Here is a 24926-nt window from a genome sequence, read left to right as displayed (position 1 = left end):
CATAGACAGCACTCTCCCAATACAGATTGCTCCCCTCCACATAGACAGCGCTCCCCCAATACAGATTGCTCCCCTCCACATAGACAGCGCTCCCCTCCACATAGACAGCACTCCTCCAATACAGATTGCTCCCCTCCACATAGACAGCACTCTCCCAATACAGATTGCTCCCCTCCACATAGACAGCACTCCCCCAATACAGATTGCTCCCCTCCACATAGACAGCGCTCCCCCAATACAGATTGCTCCCCTCCACATAGACAGCGCTCCCCTCCACATAGACAGCACTCTCCCAATACAGATTGCTCCCCTCCACATAGACAGCGCTCCCCTCCACATAGACAGCACTCCCCCAATACAGATTGCTCCCCTCCACATAGACAGCACTCCCCCAATACAGATTGCTCCCCTCCACATAGACAGCACTCCCCCAATACAGATTGCTCCCCTCCACATAGACAGCACTCTCCCAATACAGATTGCTCCCCTCCACATAGACAGCACTCTCCCAATACAGATTGCTCCCCTCCACATAGACAGCGCTCCCCCAATACAGATTGCTCCCCTGCACACAGACAGCTCCCCCCTCCACATAGACAGTGCTCCCCCAATACAGATTGCTCCCCTCCACATAGACAGCGCTCCCCTCCACATAGACAGCGCTCCCCTCCACATAGACAGCACTCCCCCAATACAGATTGCTCCCCTGTACACAGACAGCTCCCCCCTCCACATAGACAGCACTCTCCCAATACAGATTGCTCCCCTGCACATAGACAGCTCCCCCTGTGCAGACACTCCCCTCCCTGCACAGGTACTGACTCATCCCCCATCCCCAGGAATATATGTTGCCTCCCACATAGACTCAGGATTCCCCCTAATTTTCTGCCATCATTCTGCTTTGTTGTCCCAGAGATCAGTAGTTCAGTTTCGTTTTTGGTTTGATGATGGATCCACCCAGTAAAGGAGGAGTAAAAACAATCTCAGCATTGAGGAAGCTGAACACAAAGCGTTATCACACACAGAAGTCCGGGGGCCAAAGACAAGGGCCCCAGGATAATGTCTGACCCCACAGCCAGCGCACTCCTCACCAAAGTACTCTGCTCGCGTGGGGGGCGGCTGCCCAGGAGTCTGCTGCCCACCTTCCTAGAACTTTCCACAGAGAATGTGGAGCAAATCCTGCAAGATGAACCACAAAAATTCTCTCTGGTCGGGGAGCTGGTCCTGGCCCGAAGCCCTGTGAGGATCTGCAACAAGTATCTGAGGAATATACAAGAGGAGCAATGCGACAAGCTGCACTTGTGCCAACACTACCTGCAAGGAAAGTGCTGGCTGCGCAGGAGGTGGGTGACCGGGGAGTATTGTACAGGAGGAGGAGGAGGTGGCCGGGGAGTAATGTACAGGAGGAGGAGGAGGTGGCCGGAGAGTAATGTACAGGAGGAGGAGGAGGTGACCGGGGAGTAATGTACAGGACAGGAGGAGGAGGTGACCGGGGAGTAATGTACCGGAGGAGGAAGAGGTGACCGGGGAGTAATGTACAGGAGGAGGAGGAGGTGACCGGGGAGTAATGTACAGGACAGGAGGAGGAGGTGACCGGGGAGTAATGTACCGGAGGAGGAAGAGGTGATCGGGGAGTAATGTACAGGAGGAGGAGGAGGTGGCCGGGGAGTAATGTACAGGAGGAGGAGGTGGGTGACCGGGGAGTAATGTACAGGACAGGAGGAGGAGGTGGCCGGGGAGTAATGTACAGGACAGGAGGAGGAGGTGACCGGGGAGTATTGTACAGGAGGAGGAGGAGGTGACCGGGGAGTAATGTACAGGACAGGAGGAGGAGGTGACCGGGGAGTAATGTACAGGAGGAGGAGGAGGAGGTGACCGGGGAGTAATGTACAGGAGGAGGAGGAGGTGGCCGGGGAGTAATGTACAGGAGGAGGAGGAGGTGACCGGGGAGTAATGTACAGGAGGAGGAGGAGGTGATCGGGGAGTAATGTACAGGACAGGAGGAGGAGGAGGAGGTGGCCGGGGAGTAATGTACAGGAGGAGGAGGAGGTGACCGGGGAGTAATGTACAGGAGGAGGAGGAGGTGACCGGGGAGTAATGTACAGGACAGGAGGAGGAGGTGACGGGGAGTAATGTACAGGACAGGAGGAGGTGACCGGGGAGTAATGTACAGGAGGAGGAGGAGGTGGCCGGGGAGTAATGTACAGGAGGAGGAGGAGGTGACCGTTAAGTAATGTACAGGAGGAGAAGGAGGAGGGGGCCGGGGAGTAATGTACAGGACAGGAGGAGGAGGTGACCGGGGAGAAATGTACAGGAGGAGGTGGCCGGGGAGTAATGTACAGGAGGAGGAGGAGGTGGCCGGGGAGTAATGTACAGGAGGAGGAGGAGGTGGCCGGGGAGTAATGTACAGGAGGAGGAGGAGGAGGAGGTGGCCGTTAAGTAATGTACAGGAGGAGGAGGAGGTGACCGGGGAGTAATGTACAGGACAGGAGGAGGAGGAGGTGACCAGGGAGTAATGTACAGGAGGAGGAGGTGACCGGGGAGTAATGTACAGCCAGATCTATCACAGTGATTACTCTTAGAGATATATATATATATATATATATATACATATATATATATATATATATATATAACATGGTATGTTTCCTATACACACTATACATGGTGTAAAATATGACAGCATCCCTGTCCTGTGCTGAACAGACTGATAAAAGGCCTTGTAGACATGTGAGTCGCTCTTCTTTTTCGGTGTAATATATAATCTATTATTACCTGTATATACACAGGATACCCACAGGGCAGGACTTACAGTAAATCACCCGGAACACATGAAAATAACTTTATACATAAACAGAGGATGACTCATTTTATTACTCATTGTCTGACTCACATGTCAGAGGAGGCTCCGACAGTCATACAGTGGTTACGGCTGTGTTCACACTGCGTTTCTGTTAACATTTTTACAGTTTATACTTTGTTAAATGTAGACTAAAAACAGCAGAATTGATTTCTCATTGACTTACATTCTAAAAAGTTGCTAGGTAGCTCCTAGTAGCTAAGACTAAACCTTATCTGGTAGACTACTGGTGCAACGCCCTTAGAAGAGTCATCCAAAACCAAATCGGTTGGTTGCCACAGTGGCTCCACAACCATTGCCTATTACATCAGGCCAGGGATGAGGGCTGAAGGAGCGGACATGTGTCACTCTATGACTAAACTTCATTCTATGTGGTGTGGATAACCAAAATTAACTTAGATACAAGTAATATTATCATTATTTACTTTTAAAGTGACATTGATTCCAGAGCACTATACAAGTGATAAGGGTTAACATAGAAAACATTACAAAAACTTTAAAAAGAAACCACATGGATAAAGTAAATGGCAGGTAGGTACATAGAGTTACAGGACCTGGCCCACGAGGGCTTACATTCTACAAGTTAAGGGGAGGGTGACAGAAGGGAATGGTCAACTGTGTCAAAGGCAGAAGATAGGTCAAGGAGAAGGAGCACAGAGTATTGGCGTGAGGGTTTGGCAGTTTGCAGGTAATTGGCCACTTTGGTGAGGGCAGATTTCATGGAGTGGTGGCGGCAGAAGCCAGATTACAGGAGGTCGAAGAGTGAGTTGGTTAAGTAAAGGGAGAATACTTCAAGGTAGACATGATGTTTATAGAGTTTTCATGCAAAGGGGAGATGTGAGATTTCCTGGTAGTTGGATAAGGAAGCTGGGTTGAGGGATGGCTCAACCTTGAGTAATTGCTTGTATTTCTGGAAGATGTCCTTGGAGCAGGTTTTGTTCCAGCGCCATTCAGCAGCCTTGACCACTTGCCTTAGTTGTTTGGTCAGGTTGGTGTGCAAGGGCCGCCTGTTGACGCATCATTTTCTGTTGCATGTGAGAGCGACGACAGAGTTAAGAGCTGAGGCAATTGTGGAGCTGCAAAAAGTAACGCTACGTCTGTGGAAGATATGGTGGAGAGCGGCAGGAGGGAGTCAGAGAGTGTTTGTGTGTTAAGGTGTTTAAGGTTTCTGCCAAGGTGGGCAAGGTTCTGGACTGAGGAGGGGGGGGCAGCTGAAGACAAGTGAGAAGAGAAGGTAAGAAGGTTGTGGTTAGAGATGTGGAGAGGTGTGCTAGTGAGGTCAGATATGGGACAGAGTCAGGAAAAGATAAGGTCCAGTGTGTGACACTTTATGTGAGTGGCCATAGAGGACCACTGCGTAAGGCCAAAGTAGGAGGCTAGTGAAAGGAGTTTGGGATGCGTCAATGGGGATATTAGTCGCCCAAGTTGATGGTGCGAATGTCCATAGAGAGAAAGTGCAATAGCCAAGTGGTGAATTGGTCAAAGATGGTTGTTGTAGACGTCAGTAAATGATGACCACCTGGAGGTTGAAGGGGGAGTAGATGTGAATGCAGTGAACTTCACAGGAGGTGAGGGAGAGGGCAGGGAGAGGTGGAGTTGGAGTGAAAGAGCAGTTGTCTAATAGCAGCAGACCAACACCGTCACCATGTTTTTTTGCCAGGGAAAAGGTTAAGAGAAAATTGAAGCTCATTGTAGGACAGTGCAGCAGAGGAAACCACATCAGTAGGTGTCAGCCATGTTTCAGTTAGGCCTAGAAAAAAAATGTGGTGGTCAAGAAGTTGGTGGACCAAAGACCTTAATTTCTTTATAGGAAACCCTGGAACTGTATTAAAAACGGCTAAACAAAAAAAGTGCTAGAATTGAATTCTTTCAAAAAATAGCAAGCTGTACATATATATGGTAAGGAGTGGAGAGTGTAGCAACACATGCTAACTCTAGGCATACATCACTACAGGCCTCCCGCCCACCCAAGCTGCCCACATCCGCCAGTGGGTATAGATAAGCAAACAGGTGGAGCAGCTGAGCAGAGAGTATCATACATGATAGGCTTAGATACAGCAAGTAAGATAAAGCAGAAAGGATTAGATCCAGCAACTCAGTAGACAGTGGCAGAGCGGGTGGCATCAATAATCCAGATGAGCAGACGGTGTAATATGTCTCCTCTGTTTCAGTCCACAGTGCATGTTCTCCCATGATATTTTCTCGGATCATAACCAGAAAGTCTTAAAAGACAATGAGATCGGTGGACTGAACGAGTATGAACTAAAAGTTCTCCTGTTCCAGAATGACAACCAACTACTACCGAAGGTGAGAACAGTACAATGGCAGGAATAGAGAGAGTGTCAGAATATGAATGATTATTATTATGTAACGTCCCCAAACATAACAACTATAACCTGCATATAAAAAACACAGAGACAAGTAACCAGAGATTGCTGCAATCACTTGGCATTTAGTTCCAAAGCTATGAATTAAGCATTGTTCCTTTCATCTGCTATGAAACTCTCAGCTTTTTTTTTATCAGTGATTGTCTCAAGACTAGTGCTATCTATTGTTCTACCCAGATGTAAAATTACTATAATACTGCCCCTATATACAGGAATATACTACTATAATACTGCTCCTATATACAGGAATATAACCACTATAATACTGCTCCTATGTACAGGAATATACTACTATAATACTGCTCCTATATACAGGAATATAACCACTATAATACTGCTCCTATATACAGGAATATAACTACTATAATACTGCTCCTATATACAGGAATATAACTACTATAATACTGCACCCTATATACAGGAATATAACTACTATAATACTGCCTCCTATATACAGGGATATAACTACTATAATACTGCTCCTATATACAGGAATATAACTACTATAATACTGCTCCTATATACAAGAATATAACTACTATAATACTGCTCCTATATACAGGGATATAACTACTATAATACTGCTCCTATATACAGGGATATAACTACTATAATACTGCCCCTATACACAGGAATATAACTACTATAATACTGCTCCCTATATACAGGAATATACTACTATAATATAGCAGTCAAGAAACAGAATCTCGCACTCACCAAACTGGACAGATGCAGGTGGTTTATTGCAGGTACATCAGAGCGGGTGCTGCGGGGAGAGCGGGGGTGGAAGAGCAGGTGTGTTCACAAGAGCAACAATGTTTCACGCCTTCTACAGCGCTTCATCGGGTAGGCTAGGATGAAATATATACCGCCTATATATGAATACAACTCTTTGTTGTCTCCTGCAGGTTTGTGTGAATTATCTCAATGATTCCTGTGATTGCGGTAACAATTGCTCACAGCTTCACATTTGTGATAACTTCCTACGAGGACAATGTGATTGCGGTGACTGTTCTCGCTCCCATAACCTGCTGGAGTTCAGTTCTGACCTGTTACTCACTCGCTGTCATATATCGGAGCTGTCCATTAAGAACTTTCAGACACTTTGTACAGTGAAGCATTGTGAGCTCCATCAGTCATTGAAGGTTGTAGTAGAGAAGGGGAGCCCCACAGCACTGAGTGAACCCAGAAAAAGGAAGAGCTCTCTAGATGTGTCGCAAAGCAAAAGCCAAGGAGGACAACAAGAAGCAGAAGGTGTGAAAAACAAACATAATATCATAGTATTATCATTCTAGTTCACCTAAGATACCATTAAAGGAGAAGCCCGACAAAAATGTTTATTAAAGTATTGTATTACAACTCACCAATATACAAGGCTACACTTCCTGGATAACATGGTGATGTCACTTCCTGGATAACATGGTGACGTCACTTCCTGGATAACATGGTGATGTCACTTCCTGGATAACATGGTGATGTCACTTCCTGGATAAAACAGTGATGTCACTTCCTGGATAACATGGTGATGTCACTTCCTGGATAACATGGTGATGTCACTTCCTGGATAACATGGTGATGTCACTTCCTGGATAACATGGTGACGTCACTTCCTGGATAACATGGTGATGTAACGACCTTACTCCCAGAGCTGTGCGGGCTGTGGCTGCTGGAGAAGATGATGGCAGGGGGATGCTCAGTGTCCCTCCAGTGCCCTGTGTCCCTCAGTGTCCCCCTGCCATCATTCTCTCCAGCAGCCACAGCCCGCACAGCTCTGGGAGTCAGGGTGTGACATCACCATTTTATCCAGGAAGTGACATCACCATGTTATCTAGGAAGTGACATCACCATTGTTATCCAGGAAGTGACATCACCATGTTATCCAGGAAGTGACATCACCATGTTATCTAGGAAGTGACATCACCATTGTTATCCAGGAAGTGACATCACCATTTTATCCAGGAAGTGACATCACCATGTTATCCAGGAAGTGAAGCCTTGATGCAGTAGTAAGTGCAGGGAAAAAGCACTTTATAAGCAATTCCCGTAACAAGTGTATATTGGTAATTTGTATAACTTTTGGGAGGAAATCCAATACTTTAGTAAAAATTTTCGACGGCCTTCTTTTTTAAAGGGGTAGTCTGGAAAATGACTTTTATCCGTTTCGGATAAAACATGAGAAAGAAATGTAGCCACCTGTCACTGATCCTCCTTGCCGTTTTGATGGTGCTGATGGTGCCGAGGTTCGGATTCGTACTGTCTGCCCGCTTCGTGGAGAGGGTGGATACAGCGGGAGAATCGCCTGGAAAACTGGGATACAGCCATAGCCAAAGGCTGTATCCCAGTTTTCCAGGCGGTCCTCCCGCTGTATCCAGCCACTGCACAGAGCGGCCAGACAGCGGGAATCTGGTGCCGAGCGTTCTGGTTTATACGAACCCGAACCTCGGCAGGTTCGGACCATCCTTAGTGCTGATCCTCACTGCTGATCACTTTCTTGTTCCATCTTAACAGACAGGAAATATCGTTCAGCCAATCACTGCTATTCATCTACAGAGTTCAGTCCCATTATTAAGACCAACCGCTGATATCCCGAGTAACCAGCAGCCAGACATGCTGGAAATGACTCAATAAGTTCCTTGTAGGTCCTAAGTGGTGGAGGATCTATGGATAGAACACCACTATTCAGAGCAGTCTTGGTGCTGGGAAGTCTTAGGGGCCTATTACACAGCCCGAGATTAAGAAGCAAGTAAGCGCCAACCTTTCCGGTCAACACTTGTTTGCTCCTTGCTCTCCGTCAGTGCTATTACATGCACCAACAGCGAGCGAGGAGGAGCAGCAGGGGCTGCAGGGAGCTGCCTGTTGATCTTTAGATCATCTGGGTGGCCCATAGAAGTTAATGGCAGTCTTTTGCCACCACTCCTGTAACATGGAGCGACGGCCAGCAGACAGTTGTTATCGTTGTTTGAATTTAACACGCTAAAAGAGAACGAACAGCCAACATTGTGCATGTTGATGATCGTTGCCTTTCAGCATGAGTTATTACACCAAGCAATTATCGACCGTAATGGGCGATTATCGCCTGAATACGTCTGATAATCGGTTGGTGTAATAGGGCCTTAAGTCATGCTCCTCCAACCAATGTCGGATATTTATAGCTATGTAGCGTTTTACATTGTCTTGCTGGAAGATCCTATCCACCCCAGGGGAGACAATCAGCATGTAGTGCACCTTAGTCTCCACGTCACTCATTCACAATGGCACTATTTGTCCACTTACCACACACTTTCACCACAGCAGCAGCGAATGGTTCCCACGCTGAGCAGCTTCACATATACCACCACCCGCTGTCCGAAAGACAATAATCAACCCAACAACTTGCCCCTTTTACCCACCAGTAAGGGATGTTTGTACAGACAATTACCCCTACATAACCACCAATCTGCTTCCCACATACATGACTCCTTCATGAGTTACACACTCCCGACACAGAGTAGGAACTCCACTGTATATACCTGCTGATAATCAGCCCCTATATGATGTCATTGCTATGTTCAGTATCAGTGTGAACTCGTCTCAGTTGCAGTCAGGTGCTTTGTCATAGAAATAATTCCTGTAAGACTACACAATGGCTCTTCCTGGAGAATTCCCCTCTTTCTATCATCTCAGCTATGGGAGGTTGGAGCTACAAGCGCTGGATGTTTTCTGCATGACTGTACAGAGCGGCGTGCGTCTAAGGTCTTTAGATGTTTACAACTATTTCTTTTGTGAAATGTGGAACTAGTTTGTCATGCCAGGACATATCCATGCTAAAAGTATAGCTAACCTAGATGGCGCCAATGTTCTGATGTAAGGGCTGAATCAAAGTTTAGGTATTAGTGATGAGAAGGCTCATTGTATATACGACCTAGACCATATTCCTCAGCCATTACATGGCCACCTCAACTATTGTTAGCTCACTGGTGCTGTCCTTTGCTGCCATCAGCCAACGGGCGGGCACACAATATTACAGGAGATTTGCAGCTGATGGCCTATGATATTTTTGAAAAGTCAAAGTGACTCGATTATGGCCCTGTTTAGTACAGCCCCAAGCATCAAAGACTGGTGTAGTAAATGGACATTGGACGCTGAGTGCACCATCTATATTGAGAAGGCTCACTGGACTCTGTTAGACCTGGTAGGAGCATCATATTGGCATATTGCAGGTTTTATGTTGGCACCCCAGGTGGCCCACCATACAGGAAAATTATAGAGACACCAGTATAGAGGTTGACTCCATTTGATGCTTTTAATGATGTGACATTTTATTCATTCAATTTAGACTCCGATTCCCAAGGGGCATCAAGCACTCAATCAACGTCAGAGAATGTCAACAGTCATCTTTGCCCGCCATCGACTGAGGATGATGAGAAACCTGTGAAAGTGCTCATTGTAGAAAACTTGAAGTCATCAGAAGTGACCCACCCATTGCCTGCATTGACACCACTGGACTGCCAGAGTTCTATATTACCAGTGACATCACCTATAAAGTTTTCTGCTCTTCGCAATGAGTGGACAATCACCCCAAGTATGTTGCTGGATGATACATCTAGATCGTCACCCACACGACTCCCAGAAGATTCTTTATCTGCTAGCCAAGGTCCATCTGCTCCTCAGCCAAAACCAGTGACCACCACAACACAAGCTAATGCTTCTCCAGTTATTGTTCCTATGGATGGTCCATCAGTTTTCAAAGCACAACCAGTTGCCACCTCCGATAAGCTACCACCCATTCTAGTGGTGAATTCATCCACTGTTCCATCATTGCCGCTCACCAGCCCAGGAAAGTTGATTAACTCACCATCGTTTTCTCAGGGGAATTCAGTGACCACCCCTGTTACAAAATCATACAGCAATCAGCCAGCCCTTCCCACCATCACACTGATATCCCTCCCTGCAGCAAGTCCTTCTAGCACTCCACTAACATCTGATACCAGCTTGGTAAATTCTCCTACAAAAAGTCAAATTATTCTAACCATTTCAAGTACATACAGTGCTCAACCTGTTGTTACCACCATTAATCCAGTAACCTCCACATCAACAAGAACTTCCAGTGCTCCATCAGCGCTGCATCTACTGCTTAATCCGCCTCCCAATAACCATCAAATAACCACACTGGTTAATAATCTCACAACAGGTCCGGTTCTTCCTCAAGAGGATCCAGTCCAGTCCAGTGTCCAGTCCCAACCTCCAGGCCTACGTGTGGACACCAATCCTGGTATGACTGCTTTCGATCACTCCACGTTTGAACATCACTGTAGTGTAGCACCACTATATCTCTCTGTAGATGCAGAAGCAGGAAGTCGTCTCCTCAATTGTCACAACTGAGGTTACAGATGACCTGTACACCGAGCTTAGGACGGTCTTGTTGGGGTTCTCCCAGAAAACCATCGTAGGGTATTTTACAATGCTTGGTCTAATGTAGTCACCCCCTTTAAGTTTTAAAGGGCATCTATTCTCTTTATGCACCAGGAGAAATCCCCTAGGAGTGCCACTGGTTACAGTGGTGCTTGGACCTTTTCACCTTTTCAGAATTTTCTATACGTCTAATATTCTATATATCCTAAATGTAGATAAGGAGAATTGGATGAGTGACACATATTAGCTTTGGCCATTTCTAGAAAATGATCTAACATCCAGTATCTGTAAATGGTAAAAGTACGTGAACCTTTAGGATTAGCAGATAATTTACGAGCAGGTGTGATCCAGATCTGATCTTTACATCATGATTGTAGACAAGTATCATGGCACCAGAAAATGAGATGTCTAAGGAGCACAGGAGAAGAGGGGTTGATGCTCATCAAGCAAGAAAAGGTATAAAACTAGGTAAAATAAGAGTCTATGCTTACCTCTCCATGCTCCCCCGTTGTCCTTCTCTGGTGTCTCGGGGGACACCACTGGTTGCCACTTCCGAGATGAGTTTGTCTCTGGAGTGATAGCCCGCTTAGCCAAACACCAGCTGCGGCACTGTCTTATGTCAATCAGTGATTGGCTGAACTGGCTGTCTCCAGAGATGAGTTCATCTCAGAAGTGGTGGCGGCTGCAACCTGTGGGGGGTCTGGGCCGAAGACACCATAGAAGAACACTGGGACAGTATGGAAAGCATAGGCTCTTTGTTATTTTTTCTATATCTGAGGCACAATCTAAAAAATTTTAAATACTGGATAACCCCACAAATCCACAGTCAGACAGACTGAGTACAAAAGGAGATTTAAAACCATTATCGCCTTCTCCAGGATAACGCTAAGGGCAAAGTGTATAATAGTCCACAAGGTCCCAAAAGAACCCACAGTAACCTCTAAGCAACTAAAGTCCTTATTAAAAATGAATAACCAAGTTTAATATTTAGGTCAAGTATATACAGAACTACAGAAAATCTAGAGGGTTCACAAAGTTTCAAGCACTGCTGTACATGTGTGAGCATTTCAGACATGAAATATTAATAGCTACTGTAAAAAAATTAGCAATTTTTTTTTTATTAGCAGATTCTGACAAAATCCCTCAGATCTGTCTTTCTAATCTTTGGAAATACTGCAAGTTAGAAGGTAGGTGCCCCTCGGGGACAGGTTATGTGCAGGGAGCCCCTGGTTGGGTTGGATATTGTCAGGTAATACAGGCTTCTCCTTTATTTACAGGACGCTGCCCAGACATACATTACTACCTGCCGTATCGCTGGCAGATTTACAAAGGAACAGAGTGGGAAGATATCTCCAATATGGAGGAGACTGAGAAATACTACTGTGACCCAAAGTTTGACAGGTACGGACCATGGAGAACAGTGTGTCATATTGTATGTAGAACAGGAACTCCATCTAAAAGATCAGATACAATTATGTGTGACCACTAAGAAATGAAAGCCTCATGCGATTCCCCATTTTTTTGCATGTGCATATCATTATCTAGTAACACCTCCAACTCGTCATTCACAGGGTCGAATCAGTTGATTTTACAACTATGAGATCTGGCGTGCACCGCGTCCGTCGCCTCTCCACCGTCTCTTCAGTCATGAAGCCGTCTGAATACGTTCTGACCACTGAGTGGCTGTGGTACTGGAGGGATGAATTTGGCACCTGGACAGAATATGGCCATTCTGTAAGTTGCCGCAGGGCACCCAATCATCTTTGGGAGTACGGAGTCTGTGGCCACCCCTTGGCCCTGAACTCTGAGGTCTTTATGGCCAATATGAAGGGAGTAATGGTATACATTGACAATGGGGGGGGGGGGGGGGGGGGTCCTGGTAGAGATCAGGGCTGCCTGGTAATTTATACTTTTCCAGTTTTCTGTCCTTTTAGAATATACAAAACGTGAGCTCCACCAGATTCTCCTCAGACCTGGAGAACGTGTATCTCGCTGATCCCACCACTGTCCTCCCTTTTATCGCGGGCTTCCATCAGTATGAGATCAACTTCCAAGGTACGGGAGCAGATAATGTATCAATAAATGATATTGTTACCTCTGAGGGGCCTATGATGGGCCACAGTGCTCCGGCCTCTAATAATGTCTGATATTCTGAATATATAAACTACTGTATACATTAGGCTACACACAAATCATATAAGTATCAGGTATGTTAGAATGATACCTGACACGCTCACTACTAAATATAAAGAATATAAAGCCATGCTCCCAACCCACAATAGTATTACTCTACACAAGATGATCTCTGCTCCCACATGTGCCGATCTCCTCTTGTCCCGATGGCTGCCCATATGGCTTCATCTTCTGACTCCCTGCCTCCTTGCATTGACATCTTAACATCGATCTTAGCCATATAATCTTTGCTGCACGTGTTCATCTTCATGAATTTCCTCCAGAAAAGATGGTTGTTCTGGAGATTATAAGAAAACAAACTCCCCCTAAAGTGACCAGCCACTACTACGCAGGTCCTTGCATCTGGTCTCTCATCACTGTTGGTGGCCCATGCTTTTCACTGCAAGCCTCTATAGTTGCGGACTCTCCTTGGTCTCACGTCACCATGGAGTTTATTATGGTTTTGCCTTCTTCCACTCCCAGGTTAACCCCCTACAATTCATTTTTCTTCTCTTTTTATGAAGTTCATCTGTCACTTGCTCGGTCTGTCACTGTATATCATCTCTGACAGAAGAGGGCAGCTCACCTCTATATTCTGGAGAGTCCTAGGTGGTCTTCTAGAGGTCAGGTCTCAGCTTTTCTTCTCCACTCATCACCCACAAACTAAGAAATCAACTACAGCTGAATGAATTATCTCCACTGGGCTGAATACTCCTACAATAATCATTCCATGGAATCCAGTGGAGTTTCTTTATTCTTCAATTTCTATGGGCAACATCTTTGTCTCCCACCTCCGGTCACAACATCCTAATTCAGTGTATACACATCACTTCGTATTAATAAGCCACAGACAGTATATATACTTTATTGAGTGATCATATCTTTTTCGAGCTTACTGCTCCAGCTATTGTATACATTTTATTGTCTATTGTGGGGTTAGCACCTTGCTTCATCCTTGCCCCTATTCCTGTAATATTTTAGGGTCCTTTTACATTTAAACATTTGTCGGCCTCAAGTGGCTGGAAACAAGCGTCAGTCGGTGATCATTAGCAGTGACTTTACACAGCGCGGCAAATTGAGCAGCGGGGCTGCAAGAACGATTCTTATACCCAGAGCTGGACTTAGGGCAGATGCACCCTGTGCAAAACTTTCTTTCGGTCCCCCCCCCAAACAAGCACCCAACTCCGCCCCTGCCCCCTGAACATACAAGCAACTACCTAACTCCCCCCCCCCCCCCTCCTCAAACACTAGGAGTACTTACCAGAGCACAGGAGGACACAGAAAAGTCGATGTGCGGTGCGGGTTCTGTGCAGGAGAGGGTAACCAACCACTACGGGAGAGGGGCAGCCAGGCGTGCTCTGGCAGACAGACAGCACACCTAACTTAGAAATTGCAGACTGTCTGCTGGAACGCCCCGATTGAGCCACTATGGGAGGAGGGCAGGCGGACAGTTAGGGGGGCACTCCGGCAGACAGAGAGCACATCTAACTTAGAAATGTTTTATTTCTAACAAAGGTGTGCTGTCTGTCTGCTGAAGTGCTCCCCTCAAGCAGCCGGGAGTGATGCGCCCTGTGCACAGGTCACAAGAACCAAAGGCCGACCCTGCTTGTTTCCAGATAACAAGCAGCAGTGTATACTTACCATCCGTGCTGTTTGTGATCCGGACAGGAAAGTGGGATGCCAGATCACAAGCAGCACAGAGGGTAAGTATAGAATGCAGTGTGATCTGGAAACGGACAGCATGGAGATAGATATATATCACAGACCCCAATATATACATATTTGTGCTGTCAGTTTACATTTATCGTTATCAGCCTCACATAATCCTGTTTACACAAGATATGCAGCCAGTAGCGATACAATTTGTGGCAGGCTCAAAGTCCTCAACTCATCGCTATCACTTTTACACAGGCCGATTATCAGCCGCAGGAGTGTTCCTGCAAATAATCGCAATAATCGTCCTGCATTAAAAAGTCCTTAAGTCTTATACTGGCAAAAAGAAGAGTTATTGTGGAGTACCCCTTTAAGATATCAGGTTCCCCTTTAACAGCTACCTACTGTTTTAGAAATGAAGCAGAAGAACATTGTGTACAAGACGAAGAGAGACGTGCGGAGGAGACCGAGATATCTCAGCTTTGATGATGTGAAATTACTGAGAGGAAGGTAAAACCATCACATCTATTATAGAAGTTAGAGGAAGAAAGTACACCCTCATAAAATTCTAGGATTTTATGCATCAGGACAAAACTGAAGAGAAAAGGGCCCCTAAAATTGGGCATATACACACCCTCAGATGAACAACACTACCCAGCAGATTCCATGTTACTCCTCATTTAATGCCGCCATATACATCAGCTGCATTTGGTACCGAGAGCTGCAGACACCTTGAGTAGTTATTAGCTTTCTGTTGTTGTTCACATTAGGTTAGTTTTATCTAATTTTAAACCTTCTGAGGACCTTTTTGTCAGGTGGTTTATGTCCTGAAGATCTGATACATAAAACATTAAAGTTAATTTTCTTTTAATGACTGTATGTATCATGGGGATGAAATAGATGGTGGGTGCCAACTGGTCAGGGTACAAACCACATGTAGATAGACAATGAACTGAAGCACTCTGACAGTATATTAAAAAAAAAGTGCAAAACAGCCACGTTTCAATAAAAAAAAAAAAGACATCCTGTCCAGCAAAAGACGAGCCTCAAACGGCTTAGTCAATAGTAAAATAAAAGAGACACGACTGGCTGTGCCCTTAAGAGGTTATACAGTATGTTTCCATCCTCTTAGTGCAAGATCATCAGCACCTCAGACCCCCATGACGGCAGCTGTTTCTCCCCTGAAGACTGACATCTACCCGACAACATGGGACATGACGGCCCTGCCAAAGGTCGGCTGTAAGGTAATGTAAAGTCCCTATAACCCCTGACTACAGCGCTGATTGGATGGCATGTGATATCTTCTGTTCTTCTCCTCCAAAGAAAGTTCCTATCCCTGAGACATCCAGCGAGTTCTCAGAAATTGTCAGCATCTTCACCAAGACGCTCAGCGGGCATGTGGTGAAGAGTCTCTGGCGTCTCCAGAACCCGTCTCTGTGGCAGGTGTTCCAGTGGTAGGTCGGCCCTCATCTCACATCTAGGGGTGTATAGTCTGTATCCATGTAAGGGGGGTAAGAATCAGAGGAGAAGGGCCAGTAATATGATGTCCCAGCTCATTGTAGTCCCACCTATGGTTGGGGGAGCCCTTTATGGACAGTCATCTGTTTATAGTTAATACGGTTGAAAAAAAAAGACACATGTCCATCAAGTTCAACCAAGGAGGGGATGGATACAGGGAAGGGGGAGGGGTGATAGGTTCTATACATATGCATTTATATTATTTTGCTCTAGGAACTTGTCTCTCCTGTTTTGAAGCCCTCTACTGTTTGTGCTGTGACCAGATCCTGTGGTGACTGTTCCACAGATTCACAGTTCTCATGGTAAAGAAGGCTTGTTGCCTCCGGAGGTTGAACCTTTTTTTTTCCAGGCGGAGGCAGCGCCCCCTTGTCTCTCCAGGCGGAGGCAGCGCCCCCTTGTCTCTCCAGGCGGAGGCAGCGCCCCCTTGTCTCTCCAGGTGGAGGCAGTGCCCCCTTGTCTCTTCAGGCGGAGGCAGCGCCCCTTTGTCTCTCCAGGCGGAGTAAGTGCCCCCATGTCTCTTCAGGCGGAGGCAGCGCCCCCTTGTCTCTCCAGGCGGAGGCAGTGTCCCCTTGTCTCTCCGGGCGGAGGCAGCGCCCCCTTGTCCTTTGAGGGGGTTTTACCTGGAACATCTTTTCCCCATATCTCTTGTAGGGGCCATTTATATATGTAAATAAGTTAATCTATCTCCCCTTAAACGTCTCTTCTCCAGACTAAACAAATGTAATTCTTTTAATCTCTCCTCATAACTAAGATGCTCCATTCCCCTTATTAGTTTAGTTGCCGTCTTTGTACCCTCTCCAGCTCTAGAACATCCTTTTTATGAATCGGGTTCCAAAACTGGACGACATACTCCAGATGAGGCCGCACCAAAGCTTTATAAAGCGGTAATATTATATCCCTGTCCCCAGAGTCCAGGCCTGGTATATACATGACAATATCCTGCTGGCCTTAGAAGCAGCTGACTGACATTGTGTGCTGTTCTGTAGTCTATTATCTACAAGTACACCCAGATCCTTCTCCATCAGCGACTCTCCCAGAGTAACTCCCCCCAGGACATATGATGCATGCGGGTTATTAGTACCCAGGTGCATAACTTTACATTTATCCACATTGAACCTCATTTGCCAAGTGGACGCCCAAACACTCAGTGTGTCTAAGTCATCCTGTAATATCTGCACATCTTCCATAGACTGTACTGTACTACAAAGCCTGTAATATCTGCACATCCTCCATAGACTGTACTGTACTACAAAGCCTGTAACATCTGTACATCCTCCATAGACTGTACTGTACTACACAGCCTGTAACATCTGCACATCCTCCATAGACTGTACTGTACTACGCTTGGTGTCATCTGCAAAGATAGAAACATTGCTGTTAATTCCATTCTCAATATCATTAATAAACAAGTTAAACAGAAGAGGGCCCAGTACTGACCCTTGGGGTACACCACTTATTACCGGGGACCATTCGGAGTAGGAATCATTGACCACCACTCTCTGGGTACGATTATTAAGCCAGTTTTCAATCCAGTTACACAATAAACTTTCCAAACCGATAGACTTTAACTTACCCATCAGACGTCCGTGAGGAACTGTACACGATATCCACAGCCGCGCCGCCATCCAGGCTTCTACTTACCTCTTCATAGAAACATATCAGGTTGGTTTGACAGCTTCTGTCCTTAGTAAAACCATGCTGGTTATCACTTATAATACTATTAGCCACTACATATTCCTGGATGTAGTCCCTTATAAGCCCCTCAAATAGTTTCCCCACAATGGACGTTAAGCTTACAGGTCTATAGTTACCTGGGGAAGTTCGAGAGCCCTTTTTGAAGATCGGCATTACATTTGCCTTACGCCAGTCCCTCGGCACAATACCAGTAAGCAAAGAATCACAGAATATTTCATACAAGGGTAGAGAAATTACAGAACTAATCCATCAGGCCCTGGAGCTTTGGTTACATTGAGTTTGTTTAATTTATCTTGGACCATATCTATAGTAAACCAGTTCAGTACATTACATGTGTTAGCAGCACTGGCCCCGCCCACCTCATCACTGGCCCCACCCACCTCAGCACTGGCCCCACCCACCACAGCTCCATCCTCTTCTTTTGTATATACAGAGCTGAAGAACCCATTAAGTAACTCAGCTTTCTCCTGATCCCCAGTTATTAACTCCCCGTCGCCATTATTTAGGGGTCCTACATACTCTGACCTTGGTTTTTTTTGCATTAATATATTTGAAGAATCTTTGGGGGTTTCTTTTGCTTTCTATAGCTACCTGCCTTTCATTGTGAATTTTTGCTGCTTTTATTACATTTTTACAGGTTTTGTTGACTTCTTTGTAATGTTTAAAGGCTACAGCTGACCCCTCTGATTTATATTTTTTAAATGCCCCTTTTTTCTCATTTATAGCCCTTCTAACCTCGGTTGTCGCCATGTGGGATTGGATTTTAACCGTTTATATTTGTTACCCATAGGAATATATTTGGCAGTACAGTTATTTAATGTGGATTAGCAGATTTCCCATGTATTATCAGTATCAGTATGTGACAGCAGCCGCTCCCAGTCTATGCCCTGAAGTTCTGCCCGTAACCCAGGAAAATTGGCCCTTTTAAAATGAAGAGTTTTTGCCCTCCCAACATGTTTTTCTTTTCTACACTTTAAGCTAAAAGTCCCTATATTGTGTTGACTATTACCCAGGTGTTCATGGACAGTGACGTCCCCAACCAGCTCAGCGTTGTTAGAAATAACCAGATCCAACAAGGCATCACTTCTAGTTGGCTCCTCCACAAACTGGCCCAGAAAATTATCCTGCAGGAGGTTAAGAAATTCCCCCCCTTTTTGGATTTAGCTGAACCGTGACCCCAATCTATATCTGGGTAGTTGAGGTCCCCCATTACCACTACTGTTCCCTCCCGGGCAGCCCGCTCTATTTGTCTATTCAACTGGCCATCTACCTCCTCAGTAATGTTGGGGGGTCTATAGATTACACCAAGAATAATTTTTTCACTCTTTACCTCCTTCTGTAGTTCTACCCATAATGCTTCCACATCATCACAGTCATCGCCCACTATTGCATCTGTTACACTTACTTTAATATCATTTCTGACATACTGACATACTCCTCCTCCCCTGTTTGCTAATATAGTTTTTTGTTTTCAAGGCAAAAGGAACAGATGAAACAAGTAAATCAGGGACAAGACGTGAATGAAATGCGGCTGTTTCATGGCACCGAGGTATCGCACATTGATGCCATCTGTAATCAGAATTTTGACTGGCGCATCTGTGGCATCCATGGCACTGTATATGGGCAAGGTAGGAAGCGACATGTACGGGACAATTCTGATTGGGGAGCTGTTTGTTTTTGTGGGGTCCTGAGCAGAGGCGTAACTAGAAATAGCTGGGCCCCATAGCAAACTTTTGATGGGGCCCCCCCTTCCCGACCGACCACTAAGCCTTCAAGTCTAGTCAGAACTGCAATTGGTTGTTAGGATTACTTGCAGTTAAAGGGATATTTGGAGAACCAGGCAGGCTCGCTTGGACACCGGGTGCTGCAAATGATGACAGCTCAGGGGGCCCAGTGTATTACAGTAGGGATAATGGGGCCCCCTGATGCAGCAGGCCCCATAGCAGCCGCTATGGCTGCTACAGTGGTAGTTACGCCCCTGGTCCTGAGGGGCAGTGATCCTCATAGGTAATCAGGTGCTATCTGTGTAGACTCAAAAAGCCAACGAACAGCCAGCACTCCACTAACAGCTGTTCACACTGTGCAGTTTGCACACTGCAATGGCTAACATATAGACAAAAATAGAAAAATACTGCAGCAAGCTGTGTCATGACTCAACTCACCGCATATACTCCCTCCAGCATACACACAATAACAACCCGTTCTAAAGGGTTTGTTTGCTTGTTTTTTTATTTTAAAAAATGAGGTTCTTAGCAAACCATTTGATCAAATTGAATGTACCAACTCGCCATGTTAAAGTGACCCCAGAGAGTTGGACCCTGTACTAGCTAATGGCCCTGTTTTGAACATACAGGATCCAACTAGCCAAGTCTCAGGCCTCACAGCATATACTCCCTCCAGCGTACACACGGGAAAAAAGGTTCTTAGCAAACCATGTTTTACACAGAGTTTAGTTGGATCTTGTATGCCCAGTTTTGTAGACTTATAGTCTGAGAGAGGCCATTGCTAGTATAGGGAGCAACTCTCTGGGGTGACCTTAACGTGGTAAGTTGGTACATTCTGTCTGATCAAATGGTTTGCTAAGAACCTCATTTTTATACAAAATAAACCCCAAAAACTTGCAGGTTGCTGCAGCCTATTTTCTGTTTTTATCTGTGTAGACTCATCTGCGTGCAGGCCCACTTCCATAGAGGTCAGATCTTATAGGTACTCTGTTATCGTACAGCTAGAGGGCGCCGTGACACCCACTATATCACTCCACAGGAATAGGAGAAACCATGAGATGGAGCTTCAGAGCAGCATAATAAGTGCAATCTGCTCAATAAGGTTTTGACAGACATCATATAGAACTTCTCTTCTTAATGGGAACAAGGCCCTATTAGGGGTATTAGGGGTTACTGCTGTTACTAAGGCATCTCTTGTAATCTGTCGTTCTTCTCCTTGTAGGAAGCTACTTTGCCCGAGACGCCTCGTACGCTCACATGTACTCTAGGTCGATGATCCATGGGCTACAGATGATGTTCGTAGCGCGTGTGCTGGTGGGGGACTACACGGTTGGAAACCCCCAAATGAAACGTCCTCCACCAAGACCCGACAATACTACTCGGTACTATGACTCGTGCGTGAATGTCATCACCAATCCTACCATCTTTGTGGTGTTCGAGAAGCATCAGATCTACCCCGAATATCTCCTGGCATACCAAAAGCGATGAACATAGAACAAATCATAATACATAATACAAGGAAAACAGAAATATATTCTATAAAAACAGAAAATGACTCCTAGTACATGGTTAAGAAAGTGTGTGATAAATCACCTGACCAATCACAATAAACACTATATAGTTGGTTTTTTAAGATATTTTTATAAGAAATCTTTGGAAATATGTTGCGTGAATCAAAAAATTATTCTGTAAATCCACTAAAGGCTCAACAAGAATAAACAAAGAAGGATTCTTAAAGGAAGTGTCCATAACTACTCTACCCCCAAATAATACAGCACTACAGTTACCATGTAATGATATAACACAAGCCCAGATAACATCCACACTTCAGGACCAGGCAGTGACACCACATTGTTAATGAATAATACTCCAAATAAATATTTCCCAAATAACACAACCATAAAGTGGTAGATACCAGCACTACGGACAGTGATTACTGTGCTATTACCTCAAGTGACTACAGGGGGCGTCTTCTCTGTTTAGACTTATTCACGTTATGTTTCTTATCGATCTGCACCAGGCAATCAATCAATTTAATTAGTGTGACACCAACATGTAGGTTACGAGGTTAGTGGGACACTTTTGTACTACTTAGATCAAGACCACAGGTTGATGTATCGATGATGACTTCCTTAAAATCTCAGGTGTCCTTCAAGGTTGATGTTACTGGATATACTAATGACACAATAGAGCACCACAATCTTCCTGAGTACACTACCACTACTACTTGTTACACCTCCTGGCTGTGTATGTGCTGCTGATTTATTTGTCACACTGCTTAACCACACCCAGTCACATGTAAGGAAATCAGATGCTTTGGTCACATGTCTTTCAATCAACAAGAGCAGTCCCTAGTTCAGCTCCTGCTAATCTAGAAAGGTGTGGACCTACACCAGTCTCAACCAGTCCGAGTCTGGCCGCTGGCCATTACACATGTCTGCTAATCAGACCATTTAGCCAACTATGAAGCGGTAAGCTCTCCACGTTTACCTACATTAGCTGAGAAACGGTTCGCAGGAAGAGGGAAGCAGATAGTTCCAGGACTAGATCCAGCCTCCTGACATGGTTTCTGAGCTCTACCTGATCTTCTGTAAAGGTGCAGATTTTGCCCCCATTGTGAAGAGAGGAGTTTCGCCTTCATAATCCTAAATCAAATATGTCCAGAAGTGTGTGTGAAAAGAACAACTTACATGCAACTTACTGCCTCTGAGAGCCTCTCTGAGTCGACTACAGCACCTCCTAAAGTTCATGCTGCAAAGATAAAGCTCTACATTCTGCTACAAACTTTTTCTAGTCCAAGGTTAAAGAATTTGCTCAAGGGTCCCCTGGCATTGCCTTTCTTAGGCTTTCAGTTGGGGACAGTGCTGATTGGCATTGTGCTCCTGCATGTGTCCCTCTGAGTATCATGAAACAGATCAGAGTCTCCTGCGAGTACGGGTATACATGAGGTATTACAGGCTATATACTGGTATATGAGAAGTATTACAGGCTGTACACTGCTATATATGAGGTATTATAGACAGTATACTGGTATTTATGAGGTATTACAGGCTGTATACGGGTATATAAGAGTTATAACAGGCTGTATACAGGTATTTATGAGGTATTACAGGCTGTACACTGTTATATATGAGGTATTACAGGCTGTATACAGGTATATATGAGGTATTACAGGCTGTATACTGGTATACATGAGGTATTACACTGTATACATGTATGAGGTATTACAGCCTGTATACATGTATATATGTGGCTTAGCATTATTATAGGCAGGAAATGCAGTCTCCAGCACTGACCACCATATCAGCAGCCTGCAGAGCATTACACCCTCACACTTACATATCCTCCTGGAAAGTTTCAGCTCTGTGTGTAGAGATCTTCTCCCAGAGAGAGATGGAGGGCGTCCTCAGCAGCATATCCCTCAGCAGCATATCCCTCAGCAGCATATCCCTCAGCAGCATGCCCCATCTCCCTGCTGTCCCCAGTGTGTGTGCTCCACAGAGAGATGTAATACAGCCGGGAGCCGGCAGGAGGCGGGTCAGCATCTTCCTCATGTTATCCGTCATCTTGTACCCCCGCCCCCTGCTGGGCAAACTGTGGAAGTGCAGGAGTCTATTACTATGAGAGGACAGGAAGCTGGCGGGACAGTGACACAAATCTGTGACTGACCTGCGTGATCCAGGACAGTGAGAATATAGGTGTTACAGATATATAGGAGGTATTACAGGAATATATGAGATATTACAGGCTGTATACAGGTATATATGAGGTATTACACACTGTATACAGCTATATAGGAGGTATTACACACTGTATACAGCTATATAGGAGGTATTACAGGCTGTATACAGGTATATATGAGGTATTACACGCTGTATACAGCTATATATGAGGTATTACACACTGTATACAGCTATATAGGAGGTGTTACACACTGTATACAGCTATATAGGAGGTGTTACACACTGTATACAGCTATATAGGAGGTGTTACACACTGTATACAGCTATATAGGAGGTATTACACACTGTATACAGCTATATAGGAGGTATTACACACTGTATACAGCTATATAGGAGGTGTTACACACTGTATACAGCTATATAGGAGGTGTTACACACTGTATACAGCTATATAGGAGGTGTTACACACTGTATACAGCTATATAGGAGGTATTACACACTGTATACAGCTATATAGGAGGTGTTACACACTGTATACAGCTATATAGGAGGTATTACAGGCTGTATACAGGTATATATGAGGTATTACACACTGTATACAGCTATATAGGAGGTATTACACACTGTATACAGCTATATAGGAGGTGTTACACACTGTATACAGCTATATAGGAGGTATTACAGGCTGTATACAGGTATATAGGAGGTATTACACACTGTATATAGGTATATATGAGGTATTACACACTGTACACAGGAATATAGGAGGTATTACACGCTGTATACAGGTATATATGATATATTACACACTGTATACAGCTATATAGGAGGTATTACACACTGTATACAGCTATATAGAAGGTATTACACACTGTATACAGGTATATAGGAGGTATTACACACTGTATACAGCTATATAGGAGGTATTACACACTGTACACAGGTATATAGGAGGTATTACACACTGTATACAGCTATATAGGAGGTATTACACACTGTACACAGGTATATAGGAGGTGTTACACACTGTACACAGGTATAGGAGGTATTACACACTGTACACAGGTATATAGGAGGTATTACACACTGTATACAGCTATATAGGAGGTATTACACGCTATACACAGGTATATAGGAGGTATTACACACTGTACACAGGTATAGGAGGTATTACACACTGTACACAGGTATATAGGAGGTATTACACACTGTATACAGCTATATAGGAGGTATTACACGCTATACACAGGTATATAGGAGGTATTACACACTGTACACAGGTATAGGAGGTATTACACACTGTACACAGATATATTGGAGGTATTACACACTGTATACAGCTATATAGGAGGTATTACATGCTATACACAGGTATATAGGAGGTATTACACACTGTACACAGGTATAGGAGGTATTACACACTGTATATAGGTATATATGAGGTATTACACACTGTATACAGCTATATAGGAAGTATTACAGGCTGTATACAGGTATATATGAGATATTACAGGCTGTATACAGCTATATAGGAGGTATTACAGGCTGTACACAGGTATATAGGAGGTATTACACACTACACAGGTAAATAGGAGGTATTACAGGAATATATAAGATATTACAGGCTGTATACAGCTATATAGGATGTATTACACACTGTACACGTGTATATATGAGGTATTACACACTGTATACAGCTATATAGGAGGTATTACAGGTTGTATGCTGGTATATATGAGATATTACAGGCTGTATACAGGTATATATGAGATATTACAGGCTGTATACAGCTATATAGAAGGTATTACACACTGTATACAGATATATAGGAGGTATTACAGGC

The 24926-nt window shown here is 44.8% G+C and overlaps 1 protein-coding gene across 3 annotated transcripts; it reads left to right on the top strand.

Moving 5' to 3' along the window:
• Positions 1–1002: 1002 nt before the first annotated feature.
• LOC138787211 (zinc finger CCCH-type antiviral protein 1-like) lies at positions 1003–21100 on the top strand. Of its 3 annotated transcripts, none has more exons than XM_069964420.1 (13): positions 1003–1343; positions 5032–5167; positions 6156–6501; positions 9563–10498; positions 11766–11825; positions 11916–12039; positions 12210–12372; positions 12573–12693; positions 14877–14973; positions 15596–15707; positions 15787–15917; positions 19153–19304; positions 20623–21100. In XM_069964420.1, the coding sequence occupies exons 1-13, from the start codon at positions 1060–1062 to the stop codon at positions 20886–20888; spliced, it is 2928 nt and encodes a 975-aa protein (XP_069820521.1). In that variant the 5' UTR covers positions 1003–1059; the 3' UTR covers positions 20889–21100. The 3 variants fall into 3 exon arrangements, with proteins under 3 accessions (XP_069820521.1, XP_069820513.1, XP_069820527.1); XM_069964412.1 differs by having other exon boundaries at positions 11763–11825; XM_069964426.1 differs by lacking the exon at positions 11766–11825.
• The last annotated feature ends 3826 nt before the right edge of the window (positions 21101–24926 follow it).

This window comes from Dendropsophus ebraccatus, chromosome 1 (genome assembly GCF_027789765.1).
Source record: "Dendropsophus ebraccatus isolate aDenEbr1 chromosome 1, aDenEbr1.pat, whole genome shotgun sequence".
NCBI classification, from domain to species: Eukaryota; Metazoa; Chordata; class Amphibia; order Anura; family Hylidae; genus Dendropsophus; species Dendropsophus ebraccatus.
The sequence above is the reverse complement of the archived record's forward strand: the minus strand, read 5'-3'. Positions and strand labels throughout refer to the sequence as shown.

What these genes read in the sequence shown, in the direction of transcription:
- LOC138787211 (XM_069964412.1), top strand. Translation starts at nt 1,060, where the DNA reads ATGTCTGACCCCACAGCCAGCGCACTCCTCACCAAAGTACTCTGCTCG. An exon ending in GTGAAATTACTGAGAGGAAG is followed by an intron (nt 14,974 to 15,595) that starts GTAAAACCATCA and finishes CCATCCTCTTAG; the next exon opens with TGCAAGATCATCAGCACCTC. An exon ending in TGCCAAAGGTCGGCTGTAAG is followed by an intron (nt 15,708 to 15,786) that starts GTAATGTAAAGT and finishes TCTCCTCCAAAG; the next exon opens with AAAGTTCCTATCCCTGAGAC.